The 15,678-nt window shown below is 38.3% G+C and overlaps 1 protein-coding gene across 9 annotated transcripts in view; it reads left to right on the forward strand.

Moving 5' to 3' along the window:
* Positions 1-15,678, forward strand: part of MCTP1 (multiple C2 and transmembrane domain containing 1) — a 520,392-nt gene that overhangs the window by 222,227 nt on the left and 282,487 nt on the right. For all 9 annotated transcript variants that reach the window (XM_032335735.1, XM_032335734.1, XM_032335733.1 and 6 more), the window contains exon 2: positions 9,488-9,602. In XM_032335735.1, the coding sequence (XP_032191626.1) occupies positions 9,488-9,602 (115 nt within the window). The remainder of the gene's footprint in view (positions 1-9,487; positions 9,603-15,678) is intronic.

Below are 15,678 nucleotides of genomic sequence, written 5' to 3' on the forward strand. Positions count from 1 at the left end.
CCAAGGAAGGTAAGAAGGTGATCAGAGACCACAGCCATCCAAGAGCGCAGAGCCCAGAGCAGCTCCCACTCAAGTCCCAGAGCCAGTCCAGGGCTTCAACAGTAATAACTCGTAGATACTTACTCTCCTTTTTTTAAAAAAAAAATTAAATTTAAATTTAATTAGCCAACATAGAGTACATTATTAGTTTCAAGTGTATTGTTCAATAATTTACCAGTTACATGTAACAAACACCCAGTGCTCATCATGCCACGTGATATATAACATCACATCACTCCCCTGCCCAGCTGTTGTCATACTTTGGTTAGTTGGTTATACACCCTGCTACAAGGTGGCATTCTACTTTCTACTGCACATACTTTTCCCACCCCATACTTCTGCTTAGTTATAGCACCCCTTTCTTGGTTTGGGACTATACATGGGCCATCATGGCCTTTCCAGTCTCCCTGTCATGACCCTTTGGCTTCAGCAGCCACTTTTAATTTTCTCTTCTCTTTGAACTTGATATAGCTTTGACTCTTGATACACCTTTTGCCTAATAACACCTATGTTAATAACAACCTATCGTGACTAGCCTGGCACTGTCTGCCCTTAGCTCAGAGAACCAGCTACAGATCTCATCAGCTAGGAACAAGAGGCAAGGAAGTTAAGTTCACATCTAGCATGGGCCTCTCTTTCAGGGCAGGCTGGGGATTAGTCAGACATACATTGCGACTGACATACCTAGTGGGGCATGCCCATTGGTGGCCATGGATTTTCCCCATTCTGTGTCATTTACTCAGTTGACCTCCAGCTAATCATAATGTTGCCATGGTAGATGAATCAGGGAGCTTCACTGAACTGAGAATACTTCCGTGGTTTTTGAGTTCTGTTTTTGAGAATTCAGTTTAAAAAATTTTTGATATGATGGAGATTTCCACTGCACAAATATCTTCAGTGTCATAGAAACTAGGAGAGATGACTAAGTAGAAATTGGTAATGACTAAGTAGAAATCCTCAATGATGCCTCTTGATATCCTTGACAGGGTTGTTAAATTTGCAAAGTTAAAAATGTGAAAGCTTTCATGAAGTTCTAACTTTAAGTGGGTTCTGTTGAGAGACAAAGTTAAAGCTGCACTGAGCATGGCCTGAGTGTATGAACCACCTACTGAAAAACTAAGCCAACCTGCAATCCACAGCACATGGCGGTTCTAGGAGCATTCAAGAAAATCTAGAATGCAGATGTTTTTCTTCCTCCCTGTATGTACACTGCTACAATACTTCACTTCCTGTTGATGGTAATGACCAACCAACCCAGCTAACAGAGTAACCCCATTTTTTTGTCTATAATGAAAAATCTCAAAAAAGCAAGGTGGCACTCTCAACTTTCATTCCATCAGCATCCTTATATCTTCTGGTGGAAGCTTTCTTCACCTGGATAAAAAGGCCTCTCAAACAGCAGAGCTTTAAGTAACATGAACCCTCAGATTGATTCCCTCAATGTGTTTCATAATTGTTTCATGTTTTGAAAGTCTGGAAATTCTTTGTATATGAGCCTTTTCAAAGACTTGCTTTTATAATTAGCACAATGGGCCAGGGTAGGCTGCATATTGAAATCATCTGAGGACCTGTTAGAGAAAATACTGCTGCCTGGATTCTACCCCCAGAGTTGCTGGGTGCTCAGCCAAAGCCCTCAAGGTTGAAAACCAATTATATGTTTAAAGGAAGGAAAGAAATGTTGGTAAATTTGACATCACCATTGAAGGTGGCTGCCCTGCTTCAAGCAAGCCAAGAACGTGGAGGAAGGGCTTCTGCAAAAATAGTGGCTGGGTGGAGTAGAAGATGTGGGTGCTCTAGACAAAATTCTTCCAAATACTTACTTTCAAATTCTCGGAGACCCTCTCTTCCACATTCTTTTTGACTTTCCCATAAGTGACCTGATAAAGTTCTGACTTTCACTCAGAATTTACAACTTCAAACATGGCATCTGTGTTTTGGCTTCCTCAGTCCCAAAACTTTGAGTATTGTCACAGAAACTTCCCCAATCATCTGTGGTTAGAACTCAGAATTTCAGACTTTGAGTGAGGCATTGATTTTACACTCCCACTGAAGGAGCACAAGGATTCCCTCTTCTCCATACTCCTACCAGTTTGTTATCTTTTATTTTATTTAATAATAGCCATCCTAAAAGGCATAATGTAAAATTTCATTGTGGTTTTGATTATCTTTTCCTGATAGTGATGCTGAGCACCTTTTCAAATATCTGTTGACCATTTGTATGTCTTCCTTGGAGAAATGTCCATTGAGGTCTTTGCCCAAGTTTTAGTCAGTTTGTGTGTTTTTTTGCTATTGAGTTGTATGAGTTCTTCATATACTCTGGATGATAATAATCCTTTACTGGGTATATGGTTTATAAATATTTTTCGTATTTCATAGGTTGTCTTCATTTTGCTGATTGCTTCTTTTGCTCTGCAGTAGCTTTTTAATTAGATGTCGGCCTACTGGTCTATTTCTGCTTTTGTTGCCTGTGGTTTTGGTGTCATATCCAAAAATTCATTGCCAAGACCAATACTGAGGAAATTTTTCCCATGTTTTTTTCTGGGAATTTTAAAACTTCAGGTCTTGTAGTTAAGTCTTTACTCCATTTTGAGCTGATTTTCACATGTGGTGTAAGGTAAGGATTAATTTCATTCTTTTGCATGTGAATATCTGGTTTTTAAAACACCATGTACTGAAGAGGCTATCCTTGCCCAGTTTGTGTTCTTGGTGCCTTTACAGAAGATTAGCTGACCTTGGGATTCTTCTCTGATGTATGAGTTTCTTTCTGGGCCTTTTCTTTTGTTCCATTGGTTCATGTATCTCTTTTCATGCCAGTACCATACTGTTTTGATCACTGTAGCTTTGTAGTAAAGCTTGAAATCGGGAAATGTCTTGCCTCCAGATTTGTTCTTTCTCAAGATTGTGTTGGTAATTTGGGGTCTTTTGAGGTTCCATATGACCCAGCAATCACACTTCTGGAAATTTGTGCAAAGGAATGTAAGTCAAGATTGTGAAGTGTTACCTGCATTCTTAAGTTTATTGTAGTATAGACAAAATATGGAAACGACCTAAATGCCCATTGAGGGATGAATGGATAAAGGAAATTTATTGTTTGTATATAGTAGAATAACATTCCACCTTAAAAAAAAAGGTGGGGGGTTGCCTGGGTGGCTCAGTGGGTTAAAACCTCTGCCTTTGGCTCAGGTCATGATCCCAGGGTCCTGGGATTGAGCCCTACATCAGGCTCTCTGCTCCGCTGGGAGCCTGTTTCCTCCTCCTCTCTCTCTCTCTCTACCTGCCCCTACATCAGGCTCTCTGCTCCGCTGGGAGCCTGTTTCCTCCTCCTCTCTCTCTCTCTCTACCTGCCTCTTTGCCTACTTGTGATCTCTCTCTGTTTAATAATAATAATAATAATGATACCACACTTTTTAAAAAAAGGAAAATCTTCCATTTGTGACAACACAAATAGCCGTGGAGAACATTATGCTGAGTGAAATAAGCCAAACATAGAAAGACAAATATTGTGTGATTTCACTTACATATAGAATCTAAAATAGTCAAACTTACAGAAGCAGAGAACGGTGATTTCCAGGGGCAGGGGAGAGGGGAAAGTGGGGAGGTAGTGGTGAAAGGGTACAAAGTTTCAGTTATGCAGGATCAATAAATTTTGGAGATCTGCTATATAGCATAATGCCTTTGGCTAACAATACTATATCATATATTTAAAATTCTCTGAGAGTGGATCTCTTATTAAGTGTTCTTACCACAAACAAACAAAAAAAAATGATAATAAGAATAAAGGAGGTGGGAGGAAACTTTGGGAGGTGCTGGATATGCTGGAGGTCTTAATGGTGGTGATGGTTACACAGATGTATACTTACCCCAAACTCATCAAATTGTATATTAGGTATATATAGCTTTTTACACATTAATCATACCTCAATAAAGTAGTTTATGCATAGCAACTAAGTGTGGAGCATGACAGTTTAGGGAGGAGAAAGATCCATTTGAAGTTCTCATAATAGTCACTAAATAAATATTAAATTTGAAAATAAAAAGGTGTTTAAAATGACAAAGTTTGTTTTAGAGATGTATATACACCTAACACTTGAAATATACCTTTCCTAATACATGTTAACATTTGGGGACTCAATAAACATGTTTAGGAAGATACTCTATAATAAAAAAAATTTTATTTCTAGTATCCGTACTCAGCCTGCCACTTTTCTTCTTGGAACCATTTCATTGAGCCTGAGGAGAGATGACTCTCTAGGTCTTCCTAAGTTCTTGACATTCTTCTTTTAGAGAGTTGGAAGTGTTGGAAATTTCCACTGTGGTGGCTTGGAGCTTGCTTCTCCTCTCACACTTTTGGCACCACTGTTCTCCCAGGGCCTCAGCTTAGACCTTCCGTGTGACTGACTCATCCATCCATTTCCCTATCTCCCACATCTTGTCAGTTGACAAATTTAGTTGATTGAATCTCTTCAATATCTCAAATTCACTTTTTATTTCCAGTACCACTGACCGGATCAGACCCTTGTGACTTAAACTCAAGTATTATAAAACCTTTTAAATATCGTCTATATCCACAAGATTTCTCTTCTGTCTTCTATCCTACAGAAAGAAAAGGCCTGGGTTTTTTTGTTTTTTTAATTTCTGTATTCTAAGCACTTAGGCCAGAGCAGGTAGACAAGAAATATTTGTTAAACAAGGCCTGGTTTTACTGCTTCTCTCTTCAAAACCTGGGATGGTTTTTGTGTTGCCCATGGATTGAAACTCTCCTCAGCCTGGTGTCACTGCATGTGAATCTTCCTTTCCACCTCACACTTCCTTTCTCACACTATCCAGTGATGCCCCCTCTGGTGACTACTCACCAATGTGCTCCTGCTGATTTTTCCATCCTCTCTTCTTCCCAATCTTCACTTGTCAAAGTCCTACCTGTATTTTCACACTCTGATCCATTAACCTCTCTCTGAAGCCACCTCAGATTCTTCTCACATAATAACTGGTCTTTCTTTCCTCCTCTCCCAATGACTTAATAACTCCATTGTGGCAGTCTGTCTTTAATTAAAGGTCTTGACTGGACAGGGTTTGATTATAAGTACCAATTTTGAGTAATTGGTAATGGCGGCCTATAGCACTATATATTAGAAAAATAGTCTGAGGGTATACTTAAGTTCCTCATGACAGAAAGTGCCAAAACAGATCAGATGCCATCCCTGAGTACAGAAAAAGAGAGGAAACAATGGGGTGCCTGGGTGGCTCAGTGGGCTAAGCCTCTGCCTTTGGCTTAGGTCATGGTCACAGGGTCCTGGGATCAAGCCCCACATCGGGCTCCCTGCTCAGCAGGGAGCCTGCTTCTCCCTCTCTCTCTGCCTGCTGCTCTGCCTACTTGTGATCTCTGTCTGTCTAATAAATAAGTAAAATTTAAAAAAAAAAAAAAGAAAGAAAGAAAAAGAGAAGAAACAAACTGCCTATGAAACCCAACTTTGTTATTTACCTCCATGTCTGTGTCTACTCAGCTAGATCATGTGTCCTTAAAGACATCTTTCTATTTTCATTGCCTCTGTCAAAATTTGTGTTCAATTTGATTCTTTAACTCTATTCCCTGATTTTAAAAATTTGCAATATAGAATGGCAAATATGACATTTGAGATAGAATGTGATAATGGACAAGAAAGATATAAGTGCTAATGAAATGACCCCTGAAGACTGGGAAGGAAGACATGAGAATAAGAGGGGGAGGGCAGGTATTTATGCAGAGGAAATGAAATCATTATCTTGGAGAGACATCTACATTCCCAAGTTCATTACAGCATTATTCACAATAGCCAGGATACAGAAACAAATTAAATGTTTGTCATTGGATGAATGGATAAAGGAAATGTCACACACACACACATAAACACACACACACATGCACACACTCGCACACACACTCACAGAAAAATATTTTTCAGGCTTTAAAAAGCCAGTAAATATAAGTCCAGTGAAGCTATCTCTTAACTGGGAGTTAAATTCTAAAACAATGAAAATGAAAAACCTAATATAGTTAAAATTACCTTTGAAAATTCCTTCCTTGCCATATAACATAATGTACATATTAAAATATTAACCAGGTACCTATAAATTATTAACTCTAAACTTCAAGAGGCACTGCATAGAACAATGAAAACTATCAAGTATGCAGCCAACTGAACATTCAAATTTATCTGCCCTTAAAATAACTATCAAAATACTAGAGGAGGATGTAGAGTGAGTAGAAAATGTCTCTTTCCCTGTAGATTTTATTCCACTTCTTAAAAAGTGGTAAATCTATCTACAGTAAATATTTACTCATGGGCTCGTTTATTTCAAAATAATGTACATACAAGATTTAATGAAAGGTTTGGAACATACTTGGAGCTTAACAAATGTTTTCTGGATTTTAATTTAAATTTTGCTTATTAGACGCACATTCAAACTGTTTTTCAAAAAGTTGTTTAGAAGACCTCAGTTGGCTTCCTCTTGTAAGGGCCTATTTAGCCAGAGGGGCCCCACCTCGGTTGAACAGCCATTTTGTTGTCTATGCAGTAAAACTTAAATTGACCCTGCCCCTGCCCCACCCAGGGGAACTTATTTAAAGCAAGTAGGGCAAACAAGTCCCAGCTAACAAAGCCCAAATATAAGGGTGGGTCAGGTCAGGTAGAGATAACAGCCGGAATGCAGGGATGAGTCCGGTCAGGTGGAGACATCCAATCAGTAAGGCGCGCATACTGTCTCCCTAGCTACCAAGGAGTGTGGGCCCCGCCTTTTGGGGGCCAATTCTCACCAAGGTGATAGCCTAGTGCAAATGTCTACTATGGGGTGAATTGTAGTTCAATTGGCCACCTGTGTGTGACCCAGCATGATTGTGCAACTTTCTCTGTGTATTGCAATCTCATTGGCCTCCTGTGTATGGCCAGGCTCAACCACATGGCCTTTGTTCTATAAAAGTTCTATAAAAAGTTAGTCTGTGAGGGCAGGGAGGGTTCGTCCTCTCCATAAGGTGCAGCCCCGCCCAGTCTGTTTGATGGTAGGTTTGATTCTTGATGCTTGGTGGGTCCCCAACATTGGGGACCCAACACTATCTTCCCAGGTTGGCATTTTCTCTGTGGTGCAGTGAACAGTTGTCACTCTTGCCATTTACACTAGTTATAAGACACCATACCATAATTCTGGAAATGTATATTAAAGGGTTTTTGTTCTCCAAGCTTGAAAATTAGTAACATCCAATGTTAACTAGGATGGGGAAATACATGTCTTGTATACTTACAATAGTAGTGTGAACTATATAAATTTTTTTGGAAAAATTCATCCTGTCAGTGAAATAAAAGAAGTCCTTACAGTGGCAAGTACCAAAACCAGCTCACATGTTCATCCACAGAGCAATAATTGAAGAAATTATGGTACCCTCACATGTGGAAAATGAGGTACCTTGAACGAAAAACTAGATAGGTCTGTATGTATTGATTAACAAAGTGCCTGTGACATTTTTAAATTCAATAACTTGTGACATCATAGGCAAAATATTAGTACTCTCTCTTTTTTAAGATTTTATTTACTTGACAGATAGAGATCATAAGTAGGCAGAAAGGCAGGCAGAGAGAGAGCAGGGAAGCAGGCTCCCTGCTGAGCAAAGAGCCCCATGCGGGGCTCGATCCCAGGACCCTAGGATCATGACCTGAGCTTAAGGCAGAGGGTTAACCCACTGAGCCACCCAGGCACCCCAAGTACTATATTTTTAAAAGACAATAACTGCAAATGGAAAGAAAAATAAACCTATCAGTGTTTATACAAGCCCTTCAAAAGTATGGAAGGATATACCCTAAATTGTTAGAATTGGTAACGCCAAGAAGGTGGGGCGAGCCAGTGTTTGAGGGGAGAGCAAGACTATCATCTCACCTTTATTCCTCTCTTGTCTCAAGGCCAGATCCGAATGAGGGGTAATAGGACTTAAAAGAAGAAGACAATCGGGAGATGGAATGGAGGTGGAAATGGAGTGGATGGGATATGGCAACTTTTCACCTGTGGTGGAGAGGGAAATGAGGAAGTCAAGGAGAACTCATTGATTTCTAGCCGGAGCCCTGTGGGCACCATGCTTTCATACATAGGAACAGGGGTACCATGAAGAGAAGTGAAATCTTTTTTATTGTTACCAGAGGAGAAATGAGGAGTTTGGGTTATCCGTCAAAGTTGTGCTGCTTCTTATTTTAAATGATAATTGCTCCTATAGGAAAGCTTCTTACTTGGTCTTGAAGCATGGGGGAAAAAAACCTTGCTTTATAATTGTATTTCATATGAACTGTAGAAGAGCCAGACTGGCATCTATATTTTTACTTTATCCATGCATATTATTCCAAAACAAAAGAATATTTCTTTTTTTTTTTTAAGATTTTATTTATTTATTTGACAGAGAGAAAGAGATCACAAGTAGGCAGAACAGCAGGCGGGGGGTGGGGGGAAGCAGGCTCCCTGCTGAGCAGAGAGCCCAATGCGGCCTGGATCCCAGGACCCTGGGATCATGACCTGAGCTGAAGGCAGAGACTTAACCCACTGAGCCACCCAGGTGCCTCAAGAATATTGCTTTTTGAATTGGAAGAAAAATTATAGGAATGTAAAATCATGTCAAATGTGTAAAGAAAAGTCAGTTTTCCTGTTGTATTCAAAGTGGCATCGAGTATAAAATATGACCTATACAATTTTTACTGTTTCTTTTGTGTTGTTTTAGTATAGTTATTCTCCTTGCAAGTATTTATTTAACTTAATGCTTGTAAATTAATAGTATATTGTTACAAAGATATTCTATAGGGGCAGCCTTGCAAAAATTTTTAGTTCTAGAAATAGCTTGTGCACTCTAATTCTACAGAAAGCAGCACTAGAAATTTAGCCCCACTGAGTATTTATTTCTTACAAATACTGTTGAAATGCTGGATACATTTATTTCTGTATAATTACATCATATTTTATGCTGGGATTGAAATAGTAGTGTGTAATCCATCAGTATGACCCTTTTGCATAGACAAATGAGTCAACACAGTTACCTGAATAAATCACTTTAATTTTCAGCTCACTTGTATGGAAATCAGCTGCTCTCGCATACCTTTATTCTCCATCCATTCATCACTGGTCGTATTTTTATTTCAGACACTATTCCTATGTATCTTCCTTAGTTGAATTATGTGGGGTTATCCATGGGGAATGTTTTTCATATTATATTTGTTATCTCGAATCTGAGTTAAAACAAGAATTCTTATAAGTGCTGTGTTTTTATTTTGACTCTAAAGAATTTCATGAATTTAAAAACTTTCAGAGAACTGGGTAGTATGCAAGATGATTCATTTTATTGACTAATTCTTCCAGTTTGAGAGAAACTATATATGGTCCCCCACTGGAGGAAATAGGAAAGAGATAATAAATTTAATATTTTGTAATATTTCTTGTTTTTCAGAAAATAAATACTGCTGGAACCAGTAATGCAGATGTCCCCCTGGCTGATCCCGGAATGTACCAATTGGACATTACATTAAGAAGGGGTCAAAGTTTAGCTGCCCGAGATCGAGGAGGTAAGAACATTAGAACAACATCACCTGGAAAGCTTTTGGCAAATTTTGCTTTCCTTATGGTTGCTTAAGTTCAAAGAAAAAATCAACTTTAACATTATAATTTTTAGAAGGTTGGGTTCAACAATAAGGTTTGAAGCTTTATTTGTCTCCTGAGACCATGGAGGAAGAGGTTATGATACAAATTCAAAAGCTCTGAACTGGTCATGACCCAAACAGTATGGTCCCTACCAAACTGTTGACAAATCAGACTCCACCTTATCTATTACCAGTGATATAATTGGTTAGTAGATGAGGCACATACTTGGAACCCTATCAGAAGTAAATCATTTGGCAGACCTGAAATGCTTGCTGTATAGATTTGCCGCTTAAATCTGCTGAAATTGCAGAATCCAGAGCAGACATTTTGCCAAAACTTTGGAGGTTCCCACCAGCGATTTTCTGAGTGTGGGTTGGAACTGGCAGTAGTCTCACAGTAGGTCTTTGTAGGCCATGATGGAAGAAGAGACAAGGAAAACACTCTCTAGTTTCTGGACTCCAAATCTCAAGGCAGTCTCCTGGTGAACTAGCCTTGGGCTACGTTAGGGATTCCTAGAACCCACATTGGAGGCAGCCCCAGGGGTGGATCAGAGGTGGACTGTGGAGCAGCCTGTACACAGCTCAAAATATTCGCTATTCAGGATGGGAAGGCCTGAGGGCCCTAAGGGCCCACAATTCCAATTCCAAAGGAAGATGAATTTGAGTGTAACTCCTCTAGGAAGGAAAGGAGGCAGCTCCTGAGCCTCTAACAGTTGTCAGACAACCTGAAAAGGGCTCCTGACCTCATGCAGTCTTGTTTTTCTGCTCCCACCCTATGTGACATCCACACTTCGGGTGCAGAAGGAACCAAATTAGGGCGACAGTTTAGAATTCTGTCTCTTGTCTCTACAAGAATAAAATGGAGAAAATAATTTAGTATAATAGTGGGTTTTTTTAAGACTAGAAATTTTACAACTAATAGATTTAATTTTTGAATAAAAGCCAGTGAATGAAAGTGTCGAATGTCGAATTTTAACACATTTATTCTTCAAGAATAACCATCTGGTTAAGTAGCCGAAGACAAATTTTTATTGAATTGAACTGCTTGTCTCAAAAACAGTTACAATTAGATTAGAGAAAGAAAATAATGATATTAACACAGTATTATTCTGTTGTATATATGTATACTACCTTTTTTAGTTTGAAGAGTATTCTTAATTACAGTCTGTTGCATCATTTGATTTAAAACATAATTAAATCAGCCATCAGGAGATCAAAATCTTAGTCCTAGATATGCCCTCCCAACAATGCTAAATACATATGCATATAATTATTTAATACATTGTTTGCAATTATAAAATACCTATCCATAGGAGAGGTGGTTAAATAAAATATGGTACATCCACATGATGAAATGTTATGCAGCTATAAAATAAAGAATAAGGAAAATCTCTAGGAATTGATATGACAAGAGTTATAGGGGGTGCCTGGGTGGCTCAGTTAATTAAGTCTCTAACTCTTTATTCTGTCTCAGGTCATGATCTCAGTGTCGAGGGACTGAGCCTCTCATAAAGCTCCTTGCTCAGCATGGAGTCTGCTTGAGATGGTCTCTCCCCCTGTCCTTCAGCAACCCTCCAAAATAAATAAATAAATCTTTAAAAAGAAAAAAGAGAAAAGAGTCACAGGATATTATTAAGTGCCAAGGCAAAATACAAAAGATTATTGACAGTATGGAATGTAAGAAAGAAGGGAGTGTTATATCTATCCATTTATTCAAAAAGAAATATTGGAAGTAAAATCCAGAAACTAATGACATTAATAACACACATAATGTAGGTAAGAACAGGTGTCAAGAATGAGTGATGGGAATGGGGTAAAAAGGAGGAAGAGATTTTTCTCTGAGTAAAACTTGTATAGTTCTAATCCTTTAATTATGGCAATATTTCAGAACCAACTAACTAAATAACTAAGTAAATACCAATTAGAATGTCGGAGGAACCCAAAATTGATGGTAACTAAAACCATTCCTTAACGGAATGAGGAATAAAACAACTAAGTGACCATGTAAAACAATATTTGAATTATACACCATAAAACTCAAAACAAAACAACAAAAAAAACCTCTATACATGATGTACTCTAGAGCATGACTATCAGTTGTGAAACTACTTAATGTGTATAATGGGACTGAACCAATTCATAAATATATTGTAGATGATGAGAGCCAGTTTCTCCACTGTTGGAGAAAGAAGTTACAAACGTAGAACAAGGAATAATTTTGAGGCACTGAACTGGGTTTGTGGGTGGGGAAATGGAGAAGGAAAGGAAAATATCAGAGGCACCTAGGGGAATGTCTGGTGGCATTGTGAATGAGGGAGCACAAAAGAACTATTGAGATTAAAGAGTCATAGTACCTGGGAGCCATGTGGCTTTTGGAAAAAGGTGACTGTCAGCAGAAATATTTTTATAACTCTTGGAACTAGCATAAATTGTACTTTTATCATTTATTACATTGATGCCCTCACCTACTGCCCAGCAAAACCAAATGCCTGTCCCCACTCTGTTCCATATCACCCTGGCATGGAATTAGTAGGATGGGAAATCACTTGACCTTCACTGCCATAGCTAGAAGTGTTGTTTGAACTTCTCATCTCCAGAATCTTCCCTCATACATGATGGACATGGAGTTGAGCTTAGCAGTCAAAACTGGCCATTATTTTTCCATTTTTATAACCTTTTTTATAGAACAACAAAGATGACTTCTAGAAATGCTACTGCCTCTTGCTAAGTTTATCATGTCTGCTTTAAGCAACCGTATGAACTAGAAACACATGATCTTAAAGAGACTGATGCACATAATTTCAAAGTCAAGCTCAACATTTTATTAGCTATGTGATTAGAAGTGTTATGTACAATCTCTCTGCTGCAATCATAAGGTTCCAGAGTTAGCAAATAAAAATACAGGGTGCCTCATTAAATTTAAATTTTGGATTAACAACACATTACTTTTAGTATAACTACATCTCAGCTGATCCACAGTACAATGAATACAGATAATAATATTGTACTGTAACTATGTAATGTATTGCTACAATGACAACATGTGAGTTTATAAATTTATCAGAGTAACATGCCCAACTCCTCAAACTTACACAATATTACAACTCAACTTTATTTAATAAAAAATAATTAAAAATTGTCAAATAAATAAATATATTTCATGTACTATTTAAGACATAATTTACTAAAATGTTATATATTGTTTATCTGAAATTTCAATTTAACTGAGTTCCTTATCTTATCTGGCAGCCCTGTGACAATCACAATGTCTGGTTATTATTAGAAAAAACACCATTTATATTTTAATTGGATTAGGTTTTGGGGGACCATATTATAATCTATCACATTTGAATGTAATGCCCTGACATGATTATTTGCATTGTTAGAAAAGTAAGAGCGATCTGTGTACTTATGTCCGGTGATAGCAATTGCCTTTTACAATTTGATTTCTTGTAATTTGTACAGTGGAAGATGTATTAATTTCCTAGGGTTGCTTTAACAAAATAGTGCAAACTTGGTGGCTTAAAACAACAGAAATTTATTATCTCACAGCTCTGGAGACCAGGAGTCAAACAATCAAGGATGTGGTAGGGCAACACTTCCTCCAGATGGTCTTGGGAAAAGTTCTTCCTGGACTCCACTAGTTTCTCTTGAGCCCAGACATTCCTGGTGTGGCAGCATCACCCTGACCCTGTTTCCATCCTCACAGGGCATTTCCCTCTGTCTCTCCACACCTCCAGTCTCTACCCCTTTCTTTCATAAGGACAGTCGTTAGATTTAGTGTTTTTACCCTAAATCCAGGATGATCTCATCTCAAGATTCATACTGGCAGTACACTTACAAAGACCCTATTTCCAAATAAGGTCACATTCACAGGCACGGGGTTAGGACTTAGATGTATCTTGTCCACTCCAGAGGACAACTGATTCTCTTCAAATATTAGGAACAAATTTAAATAATCAAAGAAGTGATCCATGTTTTATGTCATTTAAAGAAGGTCTTTGGGGGTGCCTGGGTGGCTCAGTGGGTTAAAGTCTCTGCCTTCAGCTCAGGTCATGATCCCAGAGTCTTGGGATCAAGCCCCGTATCAGGTTCTCTGCTCAGCAGGGAGCCTGCTTCCTCCTCTCTGTCTGCTTCTCTGCCTACTTGTGATCTCTGTCTGTCAAGTAAATAAGTAAAATCTTTAAAAAAAAATTAAAGAAGGTCTTAGAAGTAAACTATGGTGTTTAACATTTGAATGAGACATTAGATGGTCGGCAGGGGGAAAAAAAAGTGATCTATGTGAATTGTTTCTTGTGACTCTATCTATAACCATGTTAGAAGTCCCTATGCTGAGGGCGCCTGGGTGGCTCAGTTGGTTAAGTGACTGCTTTCATCTCAGGTCATGATCCTGGAGTCCCAGGATCGAGTCCCGCATCGGGCTCCCAGCTCCACAGGGAGTCTGCTTCTCCCTCTGACTTTCTCCTTGCTTCATGCTCTCTCTCACTGTCTCTCTCTCAAATAAATAAATAAAATATTTAAAAAAAAAAAAAAAAAAAAAAAAGAAGTCCCTATGCTGAGTAGAGTTAGAGAATTCCAGTCACTCTACTCTTGAGTGTGATGTGTCACCGCCAAAGGAAACCTTCCGAGTGCTCTGAGAACAATGTTTCCAGGCTGGAGTAAGAATTCTAGAAACCTGGGGGTGGGAAAGATCTAGAAGGTTTTCCCCTGCAAGCTTCACTTGCCTCGCAGTTTAGTGAAACTTCCCTAACCGAGACCTTGTATCAGTAACAGCAGTTGACAGACAGCCAGTTCTGAGGAAATGATTGGAAAGCATTTTTTTTTCCAAAATAAATTCAATTTTACAAAACTGAAACATATTTTGTATTCTAAGTATAAACAAGCCCTTTTCAAGTTGGAGGACCTGCCAGCAATTTTGTCATTAGATGTAATTTATGAGAAGTTTTCAAGAGAGTTAGTCTCTGAGTGTGAATTATACCTCAGGGACAATATTTGGTGTTTACATATATTTCCTCTCATCTTCACAGGATTGGGCTATAAGGGCAGCCGCCATCCCAACACAGTCACCCACCTTTTGGTGTTCAGGATTCTCTGGTTTTGGCTCTTAGGAATTCCCTCTATGGTAGAATGGCCATACATTCTGGTTTTCTTGGGGACAGTGTTTTTTTTTTTTTTTTTTTTAAACTGTTAACTGACATAATTCTTAATAGTGGTTCATTTCACTCTCAAAAGCGTACCCATTCTAGAGACACACTATATATACTGATGCTTCCTAGAAAAAATTTCTAGTCCATTAAAGTTGATCAGAAAATGAAGTGCTGTGAGCACTTTTTTTTTTTCCCAGAATGCAATTTGTATCATCAGAAGAAAGCTTATCTCTGAGCAGATTTTGAGATACTTTTTTGGCAGCCCCTTCTTTAGACTTACAGTCTTAAGGAGCTATTTTGATCAAGAAAAGGTCTATCATGTTACCTTCTTGTGCTAAGATGGCGAATTGAATATGTTTTTAGTTGATTTTTTTCTTGCCTTTCTTACAAATGGTGGAATCAGGTATAGCTTGTTTTACCCAATACAGACACAATCATATATATACCTGTTAATTGTCATTCCTCTCATCAGTTTCCTACTGTTGGGGAATTTTTTAAAAATCACAGCAGCTCAGAGTTTTAATAACAGTTATTTTACATAGTCTATGGTCTGAAGTAAAGCTTTATATATACATACACAAGTACATATATACATACATATATATGCACATGTATACACACACACACACACACACACACATATAGATCAGTTAGCTTCTGCAGAACACATGTATTCTGTCCTGTTTTTCCTGTCTTATTTTCATAGGTGCAAAAAACATCATTTATTGACATGCAAAGATTCCCTTGCTACATGTTAATATAACTAAAGCCGTACAATTACTGAACCCTGACAGTGAACTTCTACCTGAGATTTTGTAAATGACTCCAGGACTTCACCACCTTCCTAGAAAGAT

Source organism: Mustela erminea, chromosome 3 (genome assembly GCF_009829155.1).
Source record: "Mustela erminea isolate mMusErm1 chromosome 3, mMusErm1.Pri, whole genome shotgun sequence".
NCBI classification, from domain to species: domain Eukaryota; kingdom Metazoa; phylum Chordata; class Mammalia; order Carnivora; family Mustelidae; genus Mustela; species Mustela erminea.